We start from the raw sequence: 21692 nt of genomic DNA on the forward strand, positions 1-21692 counted from the left end.
CATCCGGGTCCTCCCCCCTCCCCCCTCTCAACTCCGGATTCCTCGTCCCTAACTTCCCTCTTCTGGACACTTGCTGGGACCACAGGCTTGTTTCCGCGCCGTACCTCGGGGGCGCCGACGCCATCACCACGCGCCCGCCTGGCCCCGACCCGCCGGGACTACATTTCCCAGCAGGCCGAGCGGCCGCCGTCAGGTGACCGGTCGCCTGATACTGGTGACTCAGGGCCCAGCAGGCGGCGCCGCGCTGGCCGATGCTAGCTCTGGTGTCCCCCTTGATCCCGTCGCGGGCCCCTCCATCAGGAGCGGTGACATTCTCGGGCGCGGCTCGTCTGTCCTCGGCTCCTGCGCTAGGAATGCCCTAGCTCTGCCCGTGGGGACAGCGTCAGCCTGCGCCCGCGATCCTGAGCCCAGAAGGGGCAGTTGGCAGCTTGGCTTCTCCGCGCCCGGATCTGTCTGCTTTCTCGTCTCCGCCTCGCTCCTTTCAAGATTGTCCGACTGCCCGCGGTGCTGCCCTCCAGAAGAGCCAGCCACCATGTCCCCGGAGTCCAAAAAGCTTTTCAATATCATTATTTTAGGAGTTGCCTTTATGTTCATGTTCACCGCCTTCCAAACTTGCGGGAATGTGGCGGTGAGTTGAAATCCGCCCTGCCCTTTGAAGAGCTTAGCCTAATGCTTTCCAGAAATGATACTAAGCTTTCATTTTACGTGACTGCCCTCCTTTGATTTCCCCACCGATCTGTTTTCCTTGTTTGTTTTGAATCCTTTATCTTGGAGTTAGTGTGTCGGTCGGACCTTTCCTCTGAATGTCTGACCGTCAAACGTGACTGTTCGTTTTTCTGATTTGGTTTGGGGATGGATGTCGCCTGGCTGTTTTCTGTCTGCATTATGTTCAACAGTGGTATTTGGGTGGCTAGGGAGATAAAACCCAAAAGCCGGTTGGTGCTGTTCCGATGGCCTCCCACCTCTGCTCACTGCCTCCAGTGCTGCAGTCTGAGCCCGCTGCCCCCACTCTGCCCCCCAGACCATCTTTCAGCATGCTTAAGCCAGGGGTTTCATTGCCCACCCATGAACTTTGACGTTCTTCTCTGTCTTTGAGCACCCGGAAACGCTTCAGTGGGGCAAGAGATCGCATACACGTTGTCGCTGATGAGCTCTGTCTCCCCCACAGCAAACTGTCATCAGAAGCTTAAACAGCACGGATTTCCACGGCAGTGGATACACCAGGTATTGTGCCTTCCGCCCGTTTGACTTCACATACACCACTGTGGTGGTCCCATCAGCCGCTGGCAGTGACAAGTGTGGGTTGAGTTGATGATTGAATGAGTAGCGAGGGCTTTTTTCCTGGTCTGTATGTCGACTCTTGAGCAGGATATGCTAGATGAACGGTTATGAGCTGGAGGTTTCTTGTGGGTTTAGGTTTAAAGCCCTGGCTCCACAGCTCTGTTGCTACCTGGTCTGAGAGCCCATGTACCCTGCTCGGGGCACTTGAGTAAAGAGCATGGCACAGGGCCCCACATTTAATAAGCACCAGAGCATTGCCCTGATTTCTACATTTCCGATAATTCCGATAAACAGGCTTCCCGTTTTTTAATTTCCGTGCCAACTAATACGCTGTCTGGGAGAGCTTTTAGAACTTGTAGAGTGTTCACTTCCCTGGGTTAGTCAACAGAGGGTGAAAATGAAACACAGAGACCCTCCCAAGGCGCCCTTGCATTATGAGCAGGGCTGGGAATGTAACACGAGACATGAGGGGCCTTCACCGAGGTTGTGGAAACATTGACTTGAATGATCATGGAATTTTTCCACGAACTCTTTACACCTTTGCGTTTCCTTCTGGTTGGATATTGAACTGCTGCAACCAACCCATCCCCCTTGATCTCTTCCTTGGTATCAAGTGGTTATCTGGAGCCTGACCCTGCGTGTAATGTCGGGGAATAAAGTCAAAGAGCCATTGACAACTAATTGATTTGTACTCACAGCGACCTTATGCCAAACCGGAACTAACCTCCCTGCCATCCAGTCGATGTTGACTCCAGCCCTGTAGCACGGGGGGATTCCCAAGACTGTTAACTCTGTACAGGAGCAGAAAGCCCCATCTTGCTCCTAGCAACCCTGTAGGATAGAGTCAAACTGCGCACCACATGTGTCCCCCCAGGAGCTGCTGCTGGCTGGGAACTACTGATCTTTGACTAATAGGCACTGTGGTCAGGTGCCTTGGGCTCACAGCAGCGCATGTTCAACAGAAAACTACTGCCCACACTTGCACCACCCTACCTTTGTTCTGTCTGAGCCCAGGGCTGCAGCCACTGTGTCCTTCCATCTTGTCAAAGGCCTTCCTCTTTCTCTCAGCCCTGCTGCTTTTCCAAACATGATGTCCTTCTCCAAGGACTGGTCTCTTCTAACAAATGTCCAGAGGCTCTGTACCCTCCCCTCAAAGAAGCATTGTGGCTGTACTGTGTCCAAGACAGGCGGCTGTGCTCCTTGTCTTAGAGTAAAAGGATGTTATGATGTCATTTGTTTAAAATTACTAGTGATACTAGTGATGGCGACTCTTTATAGTGCTGTGCTTGCGTGTGTGAGGAGCCCGGGTGTCTGTTAGGTCAGCGTTGAAGTGCTAATTGCAAGGTGTCGCAATTCAAACCCACCAGCCTCTCCAGGGGGAGAAAGATGAGGCTGTCTGTTCCCCGGAATATTTATAGCTTGGAAAGCCTCTGTGGGAGCCCTGCAAGTTGAAATCAACTCAAGGGCAGTGGGTTTGGGGTTGCCTTCCTGTATATTCTAAAGACCGATGACACAGAAAGATTCATAAAAGCCAGAGAATGATTTACTATAGGTTTGTTTTGGCTTCTTATTTACTGTCAGCTCCAATGCAGTGAATCTTTTTTTAAAAATCATTTTATTGGGGGCTCGTACAACTATAATCACAATCCATCCATTGTGTCCAGCACATTTGTACATTTGTTGCCATCATCATTCTCAAAACATTTGCTTTCTACTTGAGCCCTTGATATCAGCTCCTCATTTTCCCCCAGTGCAGTGAATCTTTATGAGCGCAGACTGATTGGGCTAAGCTGAGGCAGGCCAGGGTCCCACTTCCCTGCAAGTCCCCAAAGGTCAGCAGTTGCCCCCTGCAATGAGGAGACCAAGAAACGGCGCCAGGGATGCCTGACTCCCCAATAACCAGACACTCTACTTGCCAGAGCTGATAAACTGCATCCTGGGCCATAACCCTTACCGCTGACATCTTGGGTCATAAACCTTCCCCTGCAGCATGGACCTCCCTCTCCCTGCTTCCCTTTAAAGCCCTGGGCCCCTGCACAGAGCCCCTGATTCCCCTGGGCTACTTGCTAGACCAGGCGTCCTCAAACCACGGCCCCGCCAAGAACATTGATTCGGCCCGCTGGGTGTTTTTGCTCCATTTGTTTTTTACTTGAAAATAAGCTATGTGCAGTGTGCATAGGAATTTGTTCATAGTTTTTTTTAAAAACTATAGTCTGGCCCTCCAACGGGTCTGAGGGACAGTGAACTGGCCCCCTGTTTAAAAAGTCTGAGGACCCCTGTGCTAGACCATGGGGCTTCGCCCAGGAGCTCCCCCCCCAATAAAGCTATTTCTGTTCCTGCTCTCCCTTTGTCCTGTCAGCTGTCTTTGTGCCTCAGTTTACCTCTCACTCACCCTGTGCCTCCATTCGTCTTTACACACACTGCCACATGTTTCTCCCTCAGAGGGCTGGTGGTTTCAAACCACTTACCTTTTTGCTCAGTAGCTGAGTGTTTAACCTCTGCTACCAGGGCTCCTTTTATAAACAATTAAAAAAGCCAGACTCCCTGCCATCAAGTCAATTCCAACTCACAACAACCCCAAAGAACTGCCCCTGTGGGTTTCCAAGACGAGCTCTTGGCAGGAGCTACTGGTGTTTGAACTGCTGACCTTTTGGTTAGCAGCCCAATGCACAACCACTGTGCCACCAAGACTTCAGGATCCTTGACACGGATTTCATACCATTTGCTTTAAGATATATGTACCAAGGCTGACTCGTTACTTGAAAATATTTTGGTGAGCAGATCAGGTTTGAGTTAACTAAATTCTGGTTTAGCCAGTTTCTAGCTGGGTGTTTGTTATTTATAGTAGACGTTTCTTCCTGCTGCCAGGAGTCAGGCTATCTTTGCAGAGCGGATTGGCAGACCAGAGGCTCTGGAGTCAGGTGGCCAGTGTCGGAATCCTAGCTCCACCAGTAGCACTAGCTAGACCAGCAGGCACGGTACTTAACCCTTCTGTGTCTCAGGTTTCTTTCCTGTACAGTGAGAATGATAGCAATAGCTCCTTCATGGGGCTGTTAGGGTTGAAACAGAAAATGCGGGTTAATCCTGAATCATAGTGACCCTATAGGACAGGGTAGAACTGCCCCTATGGGTTTCTGAGACTGTAACTGTTTTTAAAAAATACATATCTGTTATATAATTCAGTAGTTCAGTCATTCAATCATATCAATAAGAATTGTATGATAATTACCACAATTTTTACTATAGTTGTGTACTCACATGCAGTTCTAGTGCTCTCTCCCCTCTCACCTTCATTGTTTACTCCCCAAATCCCCTCGCTCTCCCTATCTTTCACCCCGACCCTACATCCCCTATAAACCCTTGCACTAGTAATTACCTCTATGCATTCACTCCTTCTGTGCTTCACAAACTGGGACACCCAATAGACACAGTAAAAAACAAAATAAAAGTAAAGTAAGAGCAAAAGAATAATATAAAGATGAAAATACAAATAATGCATAAGAAAGAAAAGACCAGCCTCAATACTTAAAAAGCCAGGGAAGAAATGTTTGCCACGGAACCCACAGGAGATTATTTGCCCCCAGAACAGATTGAGGTTGGGTCAGTAGGGAGGTCAGCTGACCAAGTATCATGTTTGATCCCGTAGAATCAAGATTACAATGATTTCTGTCTGATAGTAAGGCTGTTCGAGACCCTTGCCTGTGGCTAGTCGTGCTTTGCCATCGGCTTAATCTAACCAGTTACTCTGCCAATTTGGGTGACCATAATTTTAGCTCTGATACTTTTCCCTTTGTCATGTTTGAATTTTGTTATTGTCATCATTGGAGCACACAAGCTGGTGTGCTGCTTCCATGTGAACTTAGTTGGCTCCTCACTAGATGGCTGCTTATTTGAATACAAACCTTCATGACCCCAGACACTTCCAGCTGATAGCCAGGCACCATCTGCCTCCTTCACCACACTTCGCTGTAGCACCGCTATCTTCAGCGATCATTTCATGAAGGTGAGTATCCAGCAGGGTCCTGTTCTCAGAACTAACCGTTCTTGGATCGGAACTAGGGTCCATCTGCTTGTCCATGGGATATCCACGACTCAACCCGTAATATGACAGAGTTGAGCTGCCCCATAGAGTTTCCAAGACTGATCTTCACGGATGCAGACTTTGGACCATGTTGTCAGGAAGAAGACCAGTCCCTGGAGAAGGACATCTGGTTGGCAGATAGAGGGGCCCCAGAAAAGAGGAACCCCTGGACAAAATGGATTGACAACAGTGGCTGCAACAGTGGGCTCACATATGACTACCATGAAGAAGGCGCAGGAGCGGGCAGGCTTGTGTTCTCGTGTGCACAGGGTTCCCTGTGAGGCGGGGCCGGCCAGAAGGCACCTAGCAGCCGCCACCACTCCTCAGGCACACAGACTCGTGTGTACGCGCGCGCTTTGGCTGAGCACACTGAGCCAATGAACTCTCTATGCCTGTGTTTCATCCCACCCGCTGCCATGCCCTCAGTGGAACAACACTCATCCGGCCTTCCCTGGCCGTCTCTCAGCCATGTGCCCTCTCCTGCCCCTTCCTGCTTCCGGAGTTTTGCTTTTGGGCAGACAGTGCCCCTTTTTTGTCACATCCGGTGGATACTCAGGATTATTGCCTCCAAAGTGTTGTTTACTTGATTGGCCTGTCTCCCCTCTGGCTGTGAGGCCATGGTCACGGGTCCCTCTAGTCTCTATCAGACCAGTAGTAAGTCTGATAGGATTGTGAGTACTGATCTACGTGGTATGGTTTGTTTTTTTCCCATTCCGCCCAGAACCTTGTGTCTGAAATCAGGTTGACCAATGACGGGGGAGGTGGCCTCAGGGTCGTGGAGGTTCTCGTGGCCCGTTGGGCTCCCCTGTTGCCTTGAGTCTGGTTTTCGTCATTCTTCCTCCAGAAAAGGCTGAGACCAATAGTTGCCTCGTAGACCGCACTCACTAGGTTCTAGGACCCGCTCGCTGCTCAGCACAGCAGCTGGCGCTCGGCATTCTCTGGGTGAGCCGTCTGGTGCCATTTGGCTTAGCTGTCTCCGGAGACTGTGCTCCTAAGCCCGGTGACTTACTCTGTCAATGTTTGGTTTGGGCGAAGACTTTTCCCCTCCTGTACCCACGGATACTTACAAGTACCCACTGCCAAGCCCCCTTAATGGTGTTGGACCTCGTCGCTTCCCCTACTCAGATCTACTCAGCTTGCACGTCTGTCTGTGCGTGCACATGTAGGTTCTTGCTTATTGTAATTCCGCAGGGTTGTGTGCAGGACAGCTTCACCTCGTTCATACTGCCTCCATGCCTGCCTTTGCCTCACTGACGGGGCGCTGATCTCCCTTTGTCTTCACCTAAAAAACTTCCGGCGGGGCTTCACTGTGTTGTGAAATGAAAAGTGTACCCTGGTCCTCAGTCTAACAACACGTTGCGATGAATTGTGACCAAACGTACAGACAGGCTCCGAAGAAGCCTGAGCCCCCTTGTGTGCCCTGTTTGCAGTATGGCGATCATCTATGGAGTGTTCTCTGCTTCAAATTTGATCACGCCCTCCGTGGTGGCCATTGTAGGACCTCAGCTCTCCATGTTTGCCAGCGGCTTGTTTTACAGGTAAGTGGCCGTGCTTTCTCCCCCTCGTCTCCGTGGGTCGCGTGCCCTATCGAGCATCGAGTGCAGCAGTCCTGGCTTACGACGGCCCATTCTGACACACGCCAGCTGATGCAAGGCAAAGATGCGGCTTCATTTTATTTTAGTTAGTTATTTTCACTCTTACTGCTTCTTATTGCCATGGTCTTTATGAATCTGATCTTCATTTGTCTCCGGGAGTGGGGTACATTACATATAAATAAGCTTACAGCCAGTTTTTGTTTTAAATCATTTTATAGGGAGCTCTTACAGATATCATAACATTCATAGCTCAGTCACATCAAGCAGTGTTGTACAGTTGCAACCACAATCAGTTTCAAAACGTTTTTCTTCTTCAACTCCTTGATATCTGTCCCCTCCCTCCCCCTCACCCCCCCAGAAACCCTTACTTTTTGCCATCTCTTAAGCGTCCAATGTATCCATTCACGTACAGCCCTGGCGCGCGGGCAGGCAGTGTTTAATGCCGTAAAGTCACGCACAATCAGTGTCCAAAAGAGTGGTTCATCGTAACTGGAATGTGTCGATGGGTTGGGGATTAGACTCGTAATAACTGGTGGGTGGGACGAGATAGAGTAGTGAGGTCCGAGCGGCCTGCTGAGGAATGCCACACTTTAAAGTTGATGGGTGCATGCTGGTGGGAAGCTAGTTCTCCACATCCGTGCCAGGTGAAGTCACGTCACTTTAAGAACATTGTTCTATTCAAGCGCATGCAGTAATGCACCTTTCCTCTGGGGGCTCTAGAGCCGTGCCCAGCCTGATCACATGCTCGGCCCCTGGCAACTTGTCAGGCAGTGTCCTGTTGCACACGTTTGAAATGGTAGGTGGGATGGCAGGTGGTGACACTGGCAGGTTGTGTGTGTCCCTTATTTTCAAAACCGGAAGGGGTCCTTTGCAGGGCCCCTCAGAAGAAAAGAGCCCTCAGAGGTAATTCCTAGCCGGCCGCCCTGGCCTCCGTTGCAGGCACTGTGTGACCGTAATGCGTTGACCTGTTACATTTTAGCATGTACATTGCCGTTTTTATCCAGCCTTTCCCGTGGTCCTTCTACACGGCCTCGGTCTTCATTGGAATCGCAGCTGCGGGTAAGCACGCGGGTTCTTGTCCCTCAAACCGTCCTTCCTGTTTAAACCCTGGGGTTGTCTGAGAGCATCGTTTCTGTGTTTAGTTCAGCAAACCCGTCGTCTCCTTACTTGGATTTTGGTTTGAATTCTAGTACTTTGGACCGCACAAGGAAACTGCCTGACCATCAATTCCGATGAGCACACTATTGGGAGGAACAGTGGAATCTTCTGGGCACTCCTACAGTCGAGGTAATTATCCTGGGAGAGGAGAGGAGAGAGAGAGAGTGTTCACGCAAGTGTCTGGGTCTCTGTACCATGACACGTTCAGACCCTCGGCGTTGTATGACTTTAGTTCCTTGCTGCACATGCTGTAGATCCCAAGTTTACGGAGTCCCTTAAAATGCACAAGGAGCCCTGGTGGCACAGGGATTAAGTGCTTGACTGTCAACGGTTCGAGCCCCCAGCCAAACACTGGGGAAAGATGTGGCCCTCTATCCTGAGACGCTCTGGGGCCTTCTGCTCTACCACACGCAGCCACTGTGAGTCAGAAACGGCATGCAGCAGCAACACGTTTCAGAGACAGCATGTTCCACTTAATCATGCATGATCTCTACAACAGCCCCGTGTGGTTAGTTGACATTAGGGTTGCTCTGTATATGAGGAAACAGGACAGAGGGCTAAAAGATAGTGACCTGTCTGATTAGACCATCATTATCTCGCCAGTACTACCTGGTAAACTGGGAAACCCACCACCTCTGACTCATGGGGCAGTCCTGTAGACCCGGAAGGGCAGCCCCACAGGGCTCTAGGGCTGTCATCTTTGCAGACAGCCACGTGCTTCTCTTAGGGAGCGACTGGTAGGGTTGAACTGCTGACCTTTGGACGGCAGCCAAGCACTTAAGCACTGTGTCGCCTGGGCTCCTTGGCTACCTGATACCATTACAAGAAAAGAGAAATCACTGTCGACCAGTTGGTTCCGAATCATGGTGGCGCTGTAGGACCCAGAAGACCTGCCCTGTGGTTGAAAGCTTCCCCCCCTCGGAGCAGCTGGAGGTTTCAAACTGCTCACCTCACACTTAGCAGACCAGTACGTAACCCACTAGGCCAGCAGGGCCCTTCTTGCTGCCTGATAGCGAGATTCACAAATATACTCCACTTCAAAAGAAAGACTGATGACATGGTCCATGCCGAAGGATGCCACAGAGCGCAGGTTTCCTGGTTAAACACCAGCCACAGCCGGTGTGCTCAGGACTGCTGGCATTTCCGGAAGTCTGTCCTGAGGGTTTCCCTTCAGGGCTCCTGCCCGGACTGATGGCTGGTGAAGGCAGGCCCCCACAGCTGCTCCCTCAGCATCCCTTGGGGAGTGGGACGGGGAGCAAAACGTAGTGGAAGATTCCTCCCCTCGGGAAGTTTGTTAAGACAGATATCTGATGCAGAGATGCAGAAAGTAACATCCAGGGTGAGCTTCTTGTTTTTTTCATAGATTTTTTTTTTTTTTTATTCAGGAATCTTTCTCTGATTATTTCAAAAGTAGTCTAAGCACGTTTCCCAGTGAGTCCAGCCTCCTCTGCACATCAGATGACAGTCCTACAGAGGGAGCCGACACGCTCTCTGGTCAGTTTCTTGGAGAGCAACTGAGCAGGCTTGCTACTGCCCAGTAACCTAGGGCAGCCAGAGACTTTAAAAGGACTTTTCTCGCTCTCTTTGTAACCAGTGTTGGAAATCGCTGGAAAACCCACCAGGATGAGAACAATCTCCTAACGTGCCCTCTTCCTTCTTCCTCCCCAGCCTGTTCTTTGGAAACCTCTACATATATTTTGCGTGGCAAGGAAAAACACAGATATCAGGTGTGTTTCACTCCCATACTTACGTACTCCAGCATTCTCACACACAAGTGTAATCTCAGCTCGTCGTTGGGGGGCCCATGTCCAGCAGAACCGAGCACTGCCGGCCCTGTGCCGTCCTCACAGCCACTGTGCTGTGCTCCCTTTACCTGGACGTGGCCACAGCGACAAGCCCAGGTCTACAAGGACTCAAACATTGTCCCAGCGGCCCTCGGCCGGCGCCTACTTTAAGTTCCCCCCAATGCTAGCCTGGATTAGATAGGAGCCTTGGGGTGGGGTGGGGGGTGGCTGATGACTGTGTTTCCCGGGCATCCCAGGGCCTGGGAGGAGGTGTTACAGGTGCATGTGTTCCAGCCAGTGGCCAGAAGACCTCTGAGCTCAGAACAGACGCATGTGCCCACATCTTGGATGTAAGAGAAGGAGGTTCGGTTCTCTTCTGAGCATGAGTGTCAGACAGACAGAAGCAGAGCCTCCCATGTACTTCCCTGCCCTAAAGCAGAAATCTAGCTGGGTAGACTGTGCCGGCCAGTCAGCCACCACTGGACACAGCACTGGTTCTGGAATTACGCGGACAGCCGATGCTAGCTACTGTCTTCTTCTTTTTCTCCCCCCAGAGAGTGACCGGAGAACAGTGTTTATTGCCTTGACAGTGATTAGCCTTGTGGGGACCGTTCTTTTCTTTCTCATCAGGAAGCCCGATTCCGAAAACATCCTGGGAGAAGATGACTCTTCCGACGAGCAGGACCTACAAGTCAGCGAGTAAGGAGCCGGTGGGGGACAATGCTTCTGTCTTTAACTCCCTTTAGAGGCTTATCTGGTCTAGAGCTTACCAGCCTTCTTATCCCTAAGTAGCATAGCAGCTACAAATCGCACTGTGAACGGCAAGGTCAGCAGTTCGAAACCACTCAGGAGAGCAAGGAGCCGTGACAGTCTCCGAAGCTCACAGGGGTGGCTGTACCTGTCCTACAGTAAGGTCGCCATGAGTTGGCATCACCTCCACAGCAGCGGGTTCTTTGTCGTTTCTGTTTAGTTTGGTATATACACGTGTAAACACAAACCTGTAAAAATCGGAAGGCCAATCTCACAAATTCAACAGACAGTTAATCCCCATTGAAAAAATGGATTAGCACTCTTACATGAACCAGCTGAGGTGTGGATGTGACGAGAGCCTTCCTCTGCCTGTGGAGGAATGACCTGGGCTGGTGTGAGCAGCACCGGGCGTCCTGCGCAGCTGCTTCAGCCTCACTCCTTTTATCCTAGCATTTATCCTAGCAACAGCACAGCCGTGTGCCAGCTCTCTTATAAAGCGGAAGTTCCTAGAGGAATGAGGAAGAGGAGTTCTCTGTGCCTGGGGGCTGTCCTTTCCTCCTGCAGTTTACCTTCCCCCAGCTCCCTTCAGAAATCCCTGGTTTCACCTGCTCCTTTTGTCTGTGCACACAGATGACTCAAGATTCACCCTTAGGCTAAGATCCCTCGTTGCCATCAAAGAAAGCCCCTTTCCCCATGGGATTATTACCAGGGGCTCAGAGGGTGAGAGTTTCCCCCCTTTCCCACCCACCTCCTGACAGATGTAATAGACTCATGGGGTCGCTCTCACTGTCCGTCTCCTACCTGTTCAGTCTGCTGTCTGTCTAAGCATCTGCTCGCAGGCCTCGCTGCTGCAGAACTGTGTCTGTAACAGTCTTGGCTTCTGTTGCCTTTGACTCCTGCAGACCTCCCAGTGTCTCCCCTGCTTCCATCACATTTTCCTACCCCCCTTCTCACCTCTAGCCTGTGACTCCCCCTCCCTCTCCCTTCTCCCACCCCTGGGAGCCATCAGTGACTGCTTCTTGACAGTTGATAATGGTGGAACTCATACAACTTGTGTCCTTGCGTGTTTGACTCGCGCACTGGGCGTGCCGTCCTCCCGGGCCGGTTGAAGAGTGAGCAGAGGCTGGTAGCATGGCAGGCAGGCAGGAAGAGGCCAGAGTGTGTCTTCTTAGCGTGATCAGAAACCCCTAAGGGAAAAAGTAGGATCGGATTTTTCAAAGATCCACTTGGCTGCTTTATAGAAACCGAAGATTCAAAAGCACAGCTCAGGACCTGCCTCTCGGCTCGGCGTCAAGAGTCCAGTGTACATCTCTGAGGACCTCATCGCTGGTGGGCATCTCCTGATAGGCCAGTGTGTCTGTCTGTCTGCCTCCTCTTTCCTTCCTCTGTGGTTGAGACCTGATGTGTGCTGCCAAAGACTGGCCCGGCAACCTGAAACTCCCCAGAGATCTTGACCTTGAATCCCACACAATGCGGTCCCTGCCAGGGTGTAGCCCAGTGGCGTGTCATATCTCACCCCCCACCATGCTTGGAGCGTTTCTGCACGCTAGAACACGGGGCCACTCTGAGTCAGAACTGACCTGATGGCAGCCAGGCCCGAGGACCCCTGGCGGCACAACAGTAGGTGCTCAGCCACTCCCCTGAAAGGTCCCGAGGGAGAAGGAAGTGGCGGTCTGCCACTGGCGGCCTGAGCAGCCCTGTTGGGCCGCTCCACCTGCAGCAAAACTGCACAGATCAATGCGTTATCTCCAGTGATGAGTTAGCAGCCAATGCTCCGCTGGCCAGCCAGTGGTTGGTTCTGTAGCTGCAAGTCCCTGTGTACGGAGCCCCGGGGGCAGCGATTCAAGGGTCATCTCTCTATCCCAACCTCATCACAGAGCAGGCTGTCAGAAGCAGGGATCAGCTGGGTGGGCGTGAGCCTCCGAGCACGGCAACATCAGTAATCACGCATGTGACGTGGCTCCTGACATGGAGCCACGTGGGAACTGACCACAGCCACCCACTGCCTTCCAGACGTTCCCCCGCCGTTTGGTGTCAGTCACATAAGGCCACTCCTTTTTGGCAGCAGTGCCACGTGAGGATACAGCAGTAGCTCTGAGAACGGAGGGACGCACAGGAATACGACAAGTGGAGGGTGTGTTACCAGTCTGAATCCGGGTGCTGTTTGCACGGAGGGCCCTGTCTGCCTGTGGAAAAGCTCTGTCTCCTTCAGAATCTCCTTTGAGGAAGGTCCCTGGTGATGCTCACCTGGTGTCAGGCCTCCGGTCTGCCTGCCCTTGTGTATCTCAAAGGGGGTTGAGATGATAAGACACACCCTTCTCTGATTAAGATCCCATTAACATTAACACAACTCCCTCACAGCCACCACCTGGTAGAACTGCCCCTGTCGGATCCGAGCTGGGCTCTGGGAAACCACCAGCAGCTCCGAGGGAGAAAGCCTGGGCTTTCCGCTCCCATAGACGGGGTCTCGGAAACCCGCCGGGGGCACCAAGAGCAGCTTGACTTGATGCCTGCCGGTGGGTTTGCTTGTGTGATGTGTAACCCTTTGCGAGGGTGGGAAGCCTCTTCACTCTGCCAGAGTGACTAGCAGCTTCGAACTGCTGATCTTGTAGTCCAAGACATAGCCACTACACCCCCAGGGCTCCTTCCCATTAACAGCAGAGACAAATCAGCCCTGCGCTCCATGGGGTCACAGCTCCGCTGTGAGAGATTGAAACCCTACAACACTCATTACCGTCATTGAGTTGAGTCCAACTCATAGTGACCTTACAGCACAGGGCCGAAGTAGCCCTGGGGGCTCATGGGAACAGAAAGGAGGCTCACCTCCCACAGAGCAGCTGGTGGTTCTGAACCGCTGACCTTGCGGTTGGCAGGCCCTGCACAAACCACTACACCACCAGACTACTGTCTTTAAATACAAGGGCCGGAGTTTACAGCATGTGTGTTTTAGGGACCCAGTTCAATTCATGCCATGTAGGAATCTGAGGGGGGGCCTTCCAAAATTTCATGGAAAACATGCACATGAAAGAGACTATTTTTTCATGAATTTTTTGAAGCCCCCTCATTCCATTTTTTTCAAAAGTGAATTTGCATCTTGGTGGCCTTGAACATCTACACTTACATTCCATGATTCCATTGAGCCCTGAGAGGTGGGTGGTGGTGTCCCTGTTTCATGGACGAGGAGGTGGAGTAGCTTGTCCAAAACTCACTGCAAATGAGCAGCCAAGTTCGGACTTGGACTCCACAGCCTAGGTTTTTCCGTTTACTGCACCCCCTCCAGGCGACGAAGGGAATTACACTCCCTCCCTGCTTGGCAAAGGGCCTGCTCTCTACGCGCTTTCAGGAACTCTGGCTGTGCTGGCTAAGGCTGTGTCCTGCCTCGCTGGGCCCCGATTCTCCATGGTTGGGCAGGCATGTCAAGATGTTGTCAGTTACCCTCCTGGTCATCCACATGACGCCCACCTCCACATGTAAGACCTGGTCTGGGGAGCCCACGCGTGTTGCTAAGGAAAAGAGGGTACAAAGAGGCAGGCGCGTGTGGGGAATGCCTGCGAGATGCCGTAAAAGCAGCTGGGCGTGATCCAGAGCAAGAGTGCAGCAGAAAACTGGAGTCTCAATTCCAGTGTGCAGGGCCGTCCAGGGAAGAGCAGCTGAACAGAGTAGAAGCTACGCAACTAACTCCCTGCCGTCGAGTCGATTCCGACGCACAGCGACCGTCCAGGACAGTAGACGTGCCCTGGGGAAGTGGTGGGGAACCAGGCACTCCGAAATTATTTTTGCCGAGTGAAAATAGTGGGGTAGAGGATGCTTCTGTCTCCCCTGAAGTTTTGTGTCTGAGAAATGTGCCCAAATTAAATGTCAGGTGAAAGGATCACGGTCCACTCTCAGAACATGAAAGAAAGACTTCAGAAAAGAAGCCAAGCCTGTCGCCACCCAGTCACTGCACACCCATCGACACTGTAGGACGGGGTGGAATGTCCCATCGGGTTCCAGGCTGCGAACGAGGAGCATGTAGAAGGACAGACACAGTGGCGCGCACTGGTGCTGGTGGAGAGCATTGACAGTACTGTGCACAAGAGCAGGCCTGTCTTGGAAGAAGTAAGCCCGAATGCTGCACGGCAGCGATGGTGCCAAGACTCCGTCGCACGTACTTAGACAAGTTGCCAGGAGAGTCCAGTCCCTGGGCAAGGATATCACGCTTGGTAGCGAAGAGAATCCATGCAAAAAAGGAAGGTCCTCAAAGCAATGACTGGATAGCGTGGCTGCACCCACAGGCTCACACGTGACCCGTGGTGAGGACGGCTCAGGACCTCGCAGCGTTTCCTTCTGCCGTATGGAGGGCTGCTGTGCGTCAGAAAGCAGTGGTCCATACAGAAGCAGACTGCCACTCTGTCCCTTAAGGAGCAGCTGGGAATCAGGCTGCCTGTGGGTTGGAGTCTCTGGGCTGTGCAGGGAGGCCGTGGGCACTATGTCAGGCCGGTGGACGAGAGAAACAAACCCAGAGACACTCATCGATGTGTAAGGAAGAGCTTCATATCAAGAAGTCATTGTGTATCAGGATAACATCCCAGCCCAGTCCAACTCAAGCCCCTCAGTCCCTCTTCAGACTCACGCAGCCACAAGCAATGATGCAGAATGCAGGAGGATCACAGGCCAGTGGGTGCAGTCTTGTGGATCTAATGGTGGTGGGTGCATCTCCAGGGCTCTGGAAGGCCTCAGAGTAGCTCAGCCAGTGGCGGTGGGGTGGGGGGTGCGGTGCAGTGCGGCTCCCTTCCTCCAGAGAGCCATTGATCTTGGTCGGACCTCCAAGAGAGGTCATCAAGCTGTGACCTGGATGACAGGCTAAACTCCACCATATCTTAGAGGTGCCTTACTGGCACAGAAAACCTGGCTCCCAGGGACTACCGAGGGCCCACTGCAGTTTGGCCCAGAGACCATCTAGTGGGCCGAGCTTGTGCAGAACTGCAGGGGTGTGGTGGGCTGCTGTTCTCTCTTCCGTTTTCAGGGAAACACTTCCTTCTTTTCCTTCCTCCATCAGGTCTGCCCCGGACAATGTGACAAAGGCGCTGGCTGCGTTCAGTAAGTACTCTGTGTCTGAGACCCAGCACTGTGGGGGCCACTGCCGCCTTTGCCCTTGCCCTCTGCAGGTAGAGGGTGCAACGTAAACACAAAACCAGTCGACCATCAGACAGGGAAAGCCTTTTCACGTTGGTCAGTTCAGCGACTACTATTGGGTGAACCAAACGTGAAACTTCAGTGTGTCCAAATCACCAAGAAGCCACAGAGGCAGGAGCACCTGGGGAATGCTTGCAAGATGCACAAAAAAGAAGCTGTTAGGGAAAACTAAACAAAAAAATATAGACATGATCCAGAGCAAAACTCTGAAATTTCACAAGCCAAAAGTATATGTATCACTGAAGTAGATAAGCAGATTTTAAAGTCCCCTATTGCACTTTAAAAGATAACATGTTTCCCAGTGTCACAGGACTTAACATGCCAAAGGCCACACTGCCGATAAGAATACAGCTTTTCATTGCTCCCTGAGAGGTGGCTTACCATAACCTGAAAAATGTGTGCAACCTTTGACCTAGCAGTTCCTCTAATAGGACAGGCCCTGACTCGGATGGGTGCATTCCAGGGAAACGTCATTTGAATGTCCACCTGGGAGCCAGGCATATCTTGTTACAAGAGATGATGCCGACGGCCCAGATGTTCTATTTCTATAGTAGAAAACATGCGATCGGTTATGGAAAGTGGTGCCAACATTGGAGCTGGTTTCTGGACTCAAAGCATCCAAACAGCGAGGAAGGAAAGATGTCTCCGTGTTAGGTGATCCGTGATGTTTCCCTTAACATGACAGCTCTTCTGACCTGGGAGGCGAGTGCTGTGCAGCTCACTGGCTCAAAGGCTACGCACATGGGGAGTCGCCAGTGGTGCAGTGGGCGAGCGCTCGGCTCGGTACCATTTTTTTTTTTTTTTGCTTGGTACCATTTTTAAGGGTGCCATTTCCATCAAGATCTCTTCACCTCAGTTCAGCAGAGGACAGCTAGGCATTAAGGTGGTCAGGGTAATGATCAGAGGTGCAGAGCTCACGGTCCCGGTTCTCAGATCACCAAGGAAGCGATGTCCTAGCATCTGGATCTTCACGGCCCTGCCCCCCTGATTCGGCCTCGAAGCTGCCCCTTGATACTTGCTGAGGGGTCTGCCGTGTGCCAACGCGCGGACTCCCTTTTCAGCCCTCTCCTTTAGCAGTCACATAGGAGCTGTTCTGTGTGAGTTTGCTTTTTTCTTCTCTCTGTTGCGAGAGCATGTGTTGGAGGAGATGGAAACTAGAATATGTTTGAACTGTGGGGAGACAGACACACTTCTAGAGTCCACACCATAAGCACTTGAACATGAACCATTAGCCCCCCATCCCAAAACATTTGTTTGCTGACACTTGACCCAAGCACATTCTGGCTGAAGGGACGCTTTAGAATGTTTATTCCATGAATTCAAATCTAATTCCACGCTCCTGAATTTGCTGTTTTCACAGAAAAGTCTCTTAAGCTGTGTGTCACCAAGGAGATGCTCCTTCTTAGTGTTCCAACTGCCTATACAGGTAGGTGCTGCTGTTGCCCCTTTGGTTTCCTCTTGCTCCCTGCTAGAATCAGGACCTGAAACAGCTGCTCACAGAGCAGGACTGGCCTCAGCTGGGCTGTCCTTCGGCTAGTGTCAGTTGGGGCTCTATGTGGCTGCTGGCAGAGGCCACGGAGGCTGGGCCTCCCAAGGGAGTCTTGTGCCCCGATCTACTGCAAGGCTGGGCTCTCCTTCTCTGTTGCCTCAGCTTGCCTCAGACCTTGGCTGTTGCCTGACCCCTCCTGACCTGGCAGGACAGCCAGACCACCTGTATTCTGATGAAGGACTCCAGAAAGGGCAGACGGAGAAACTAGGAGATCTCAGGAAGGCCCGGGCCCAGGCCCAGGCCTAGGCCTGGAACTGCCCCAGCAACTCTGCTGCCGTCAAAGCGAGTCATGGGCCAGCCCCAGACCACTCTTGGGAGGATTCTATACGTGGACATGAGAACTGGGATGAGGCATTCACTTGGGGGGGAGGAGGCTCAGTCCGGACTTGGTTGTTGCTCGGTTCCACCCAGTCCATTTTGCCGCCCACCAGCCTCATGTAAAGTAGATAGAGCGGTCGCCCAGCCCCGCACCATCCCCACAGTCATTGCCAGGCTTGGTGCCCATGGCTGCAGCCAAGGTGCCAGTCCATCTCACTAAGGGTCCTCTGCCACAGGCACGGGTACCTAGGGCTTTTGCGGGCCCATGGAGCACTACAGGAAATCCCTGTAGCTTTGAACAGACTGAGCTCTGAGGGTGGCCACCTGGTGAGAGGGGAGCTGATACCCGCTGGACACTCAGGTGGTGAGGGTGAAGCAGGGCCCAGGTGCAGCATCTTATTAGAAGTCAGTCAGCCCCACCTCCTGGTGCCTCCGTGTGCACAGACTCCTGGGCCCCAGGGTCTCAGAGGCCGATATGTCGGAGCGCCATGTCTCTCTCCCGGGGTGCCCTGGGGGCTGGAGCAGCCTTCACTGCTGGCACCGCCCAGTGTCTCCAGAATAAGCAGCCATGAGTGAGTCACAGCGACTCCACATGACAGAGTGGCGCTGCCCCTGGCGTCTTGACCGGAGCGCATCTCCAGGTCTCCCTCCTGGTGAGCCGCTGGCTGGGTTTGAACTGCCAAGCATTACGTTCGAAGCGGGGAGCTTCACCACTGCACTGCCAGGCTTGAGGATAACCCTTCAACAGCTCTGAATTGTACAGTGAAGGTTCTGCCACATGAAGGAGTCGGACTCGAGGCCCTCTGCTAGTTCCTGCTGTCCACGTTGGGAGTTGTCGAGGGAAGGGGGATTGATTTAAGCATGATCGCGCTTTTTTAAGACACGGTGGGTAGCACGACTGGCCTTGCAGGGCAGCCATTACTGGGACAGTGGGCACACCAGTGTCCACGCCCCTGTTTATGTTCATTACATCCCAGCCATGTGAATCACTTCCTAGCCTCCACCCAGCCTCTGCCAGCACAGAGTGACAGCGTTTTTTTAACAAGATAAACGGAAACTTTGGGTGGGGGGTGGGGGGATAAAGGGGAGCTGATATCAAGGAGTTCAAGAAGAAAGAAAATGTGTTGAAACTGACTGTGGTAGCAATTGTACAACCCTGCTTGGTGTGATTGAACTATGGAATGTTCCGATATCTGTAAGAGCTTCCAATAAAATGGTTTTTTTTTAAGTACACCTTCAGAAACACTAAAACAAAACTCACTGCCAGCCAGTCGGTGAGGGTGGAGTTTCCGAGACTGTGTTTCATGACAGGAGTAGGGAAGCCTCATCTTTTCCCTCCTGGGGCAGCTGGGGTTACAAACTGCTGACCTGGCTGTTAGCAACCCAATATCTAGCCATGCCCACACCCGGGGCTCCTATCAGGCTGGGCTGGTGACTTTAAGGTCCCCAGTTCAAACCCACCGGTCACTCCTTGGAAGTTAGATGGGACGTTCTGCTTCTATAAAGATATGTAACCTCAGACACCCGCACCCTGTCCTTATAAAAGAGTGAGATATCGGAGTACACCCTGTATGCACCCCAGAAACCCCAGGGGCAGCTCTGCCATCTTGTAGGGTCACTCTTGAGAGGTGGGTTTTGTTCTCATTGCCTCTATGGGGTGTAGGGACTGCCGTCCTGAGCTGGACTCCCCTGTGCTCAGCCTCCTGAGCAGCACTTCCGGCTGGCTGGCTGCAGTTTGGTTTCATCGTCACATGGTTCACACACAATACAATCCATCGGTCGTTCGGTCACATCAAGAAGAGTTGTACAGTCATCACCACAATCAATTTTAGGACCTTTTTTCCATCCGTGTGCTCATCGGTATTGGTGCTCCCTTCCCCTCCCCCTCCCCTGCTACACCTCCACGCAGCCATTGATCCAGATGCTGTCTCTGGATTTACAACTGAGTTCTGTCTTGCCCATAAATGGCTCACATCTTACGGGAAAGAATGACTTAACGTCAGCTTCAATCCCGTTGGTTTTCCTAAAGGTCTGGAATTGACCTTCTTCTCCGGTGTGTATGGAACCTGCATTGGAGCCGTCAATAAATTTGGGACGGAAGAGAAAAGCCTTATCGGACTTTCTGGAATTTTCATCGGCATTGGAGAAATTCTAGGTTGGTTAAAAATTTTTCTTTTCTTTTAAGACTTTGCATTTAAAAAACACCAATCCATCTGTGAAAGCTCTACTGGAACCTTGCAGTGCCCGCCTCCCCCACCCCCCAAGCTGCCTCTGCCTTCCCTCCTCCTCCCCTCCGTGTGTCTTCTCTGGAGCTAGCAGGTGGCCTCTTCTCTGCGGTCATCGTTCATGGGATGACCATCAAGGCTTTGCCAGACAATTTACTGTGGGACTATACACATAAACATGGGGTCTCTCCCCAGTTTCCCACGGAAAATACCGACACCGGTGCCTGTCTCGAGACCCCTACCTTCAGCTCAGCACCTGTACTCCACTATGACGTGCGCGAACACCTGCAACGCGTTGGTTCCCGTCAGTCCCACAAATGTTGCTTGTGCGAATAGGACGTGCCCCCAACAGAGCGCCTCTTCCTGGGTGTGCAAGGACTCCTGTATGGACAGGCCATGTTCTGGTGACCCCTCGGCTCTGGAGGCACTTTCCGGAGGCTTGCGCTCCTGGGCCGTCGTGAAAAACGTAGTTGCAGACGGGGGGGACACAGTTCCATTTCCGCTTCTCCTGGCGGCGGACACTGTTCATTCGATGTTCTCCTCCTGGGCCCGGTGCACCGCTGTCTGCTTTGTTAGGGCTACCTTGTTGGAATAGAGTTGGGGCGACCTGCCTGTGAAACTCGAGCATGCTGTCCTGAATGTAGTCGCCCTACGTGAGCCTCTCCAGTCTTGCTATCGAGCCGTGTTGGGCAGGCTGCCCCCCTCTCCGGTTCTGACCTTGGCCAGCTGCCCCTACCAAGGAGGGGAGCACCCCTGCCCTGGCGAGAGGGGAGCACCCCCACCACTAGCCTTCAGAGGTGTTGACTCTGCATATCCAACAATGTCATGATCGGCCTTCATTTATAAAGGAAGCTTTGCTTTAAAAGAACAAGACGTTCCCAGGAGGCTGTGAAGGACTGTGGGGGAAGCCCGCCCTCCGTCCAGCCTGGAAGCCCCGTGTGCCCTTGTTTATCTAAGTGGGGTGGCTTCCCACCACTCCTGAGGCCTTTGAGTGGGGGTGCTCTGGGCTCTAACTAGTCTCCTTCCTGAGTCAGGACATCCCTACTGATAGGACTGAAAAGGAGTGTTGTACTGCAAGGGAAAGGGGTGGTTCCGTTGGGCGTTCTGTTTTGTTATATTTCCAGTAGAGAGCGGCAGGCTAACTTCCTCCACCCCTCCCCTACTCTTGACCTGCAGGGGGCGGCCTCTTCGGCCTGCTGAGCAAGAGCAGCCGCTTTGGGAGGAACCCCGTGGTGCTCCTGGGCCTCCTGGTGCACTTTGTGGCCTTCTACCTCATCTTCCTCAACCTGCCCGGGGATGCACCCATCGCGCCCGCCCAGGGCACGGACAGCAGTGCTTACATCCGTCCCAGGTATGGAGGGGGCGGAATGGAGGGCGAGGGTAGCCTCTGGGGAAACCTGTTTTCTTGACCCCAGAGAGACTCCCAAGTTCTTTTTGTAAAGTTGGCCGTTCTCCTGCCCCTCGACTGTGAAGGAGCACCTGAGGGTCTGGCTGTTGCTTCTGCTTCTTGAGCCCCGATGGCAGAGTCCTGAGGCAAGAGCCCAGAGGAGTCTCGAGGGGCAGACTCCCTCAGCTGGGTTCTCGATTCTGTGCCAATGCACTCAACCCACAGGCCCGGGTGAACAGCACCACCGTTAGCTCTGGATCCACAGATCCTGGGGAGCCGGTACATTGGCCGCTGCCCCCCAAAAAACAACAGTGCTCGCTTCCCAAATAGTTCACGGATCAGGCTTGTAGCATGGGAAGGCCAGTGAGTTTCCTGTGAATAACGTGCTG

At 52.5% G+C, this 21692-nt stretch overlaps 1 protein-coding gene across 1 annotated transcript in view; it reads left to right on the plus strand.

Moving 5' to 3' along the window:
* Positions 1-261: 261 nt before the first annotated feature.
* Positions 262-21692, plus strand: part of MFSD11 (major facilitator superfamily domain containing 11) — a 23849-nt gene continuing 2418 nt past the window's right edge. The window contains exons 1-11 of the mRNA XM_045299510.1: positions 262-628; positions 1169-1224; positions 6793-6900; positions 7937-8016; positions 8148-8244; positions 9784-9842; positions 10454-10598; positions 15688-15728; positions 17185-17250; positions 19721-19846; positions 21093-21267. Of these exons, the coding sequence (XP_045155445.1) occupies positions 533-628; positions 1169-1224; positions 6793-6900; positions 7937-8016; positions 8148-8244; positions 9784-9842; positions 10454-10598; positions 15688-15728; positions 17185-17250; positions 19721-19846; positions 21093-21267 (1049 nt within the window). The 5' untranslated portion in view covers positions 262-532. The remainder of the gene's footprint in view (positions 629-1168; positions 1225-6792; positions 6901-7936; positions 8017-8147; positions 8245-9783; positions 9843-10453; positions 10599-15687; positions 15729-17184; positions 17251-19720; positions 19847-21092; positions 21268-21692) is intronic.

The sequence above is a fragment of the Echinops telfairi genome, unplaced genomic scaffold (assembly GCF_000313985.2).
Source record: "Echinops telfairi isolate 266 unplaced genomic scaffold, ASM31398v2 ScPeMD7_7458;HRSCAF=8496, whole genome shotgun sequence".
Lineage (NCBI taxonomy): Eukaryota > Metazoa > Chordata > Mammalia > Afrosoricida > Tenrecidae > Echinops > Echinops telfairi.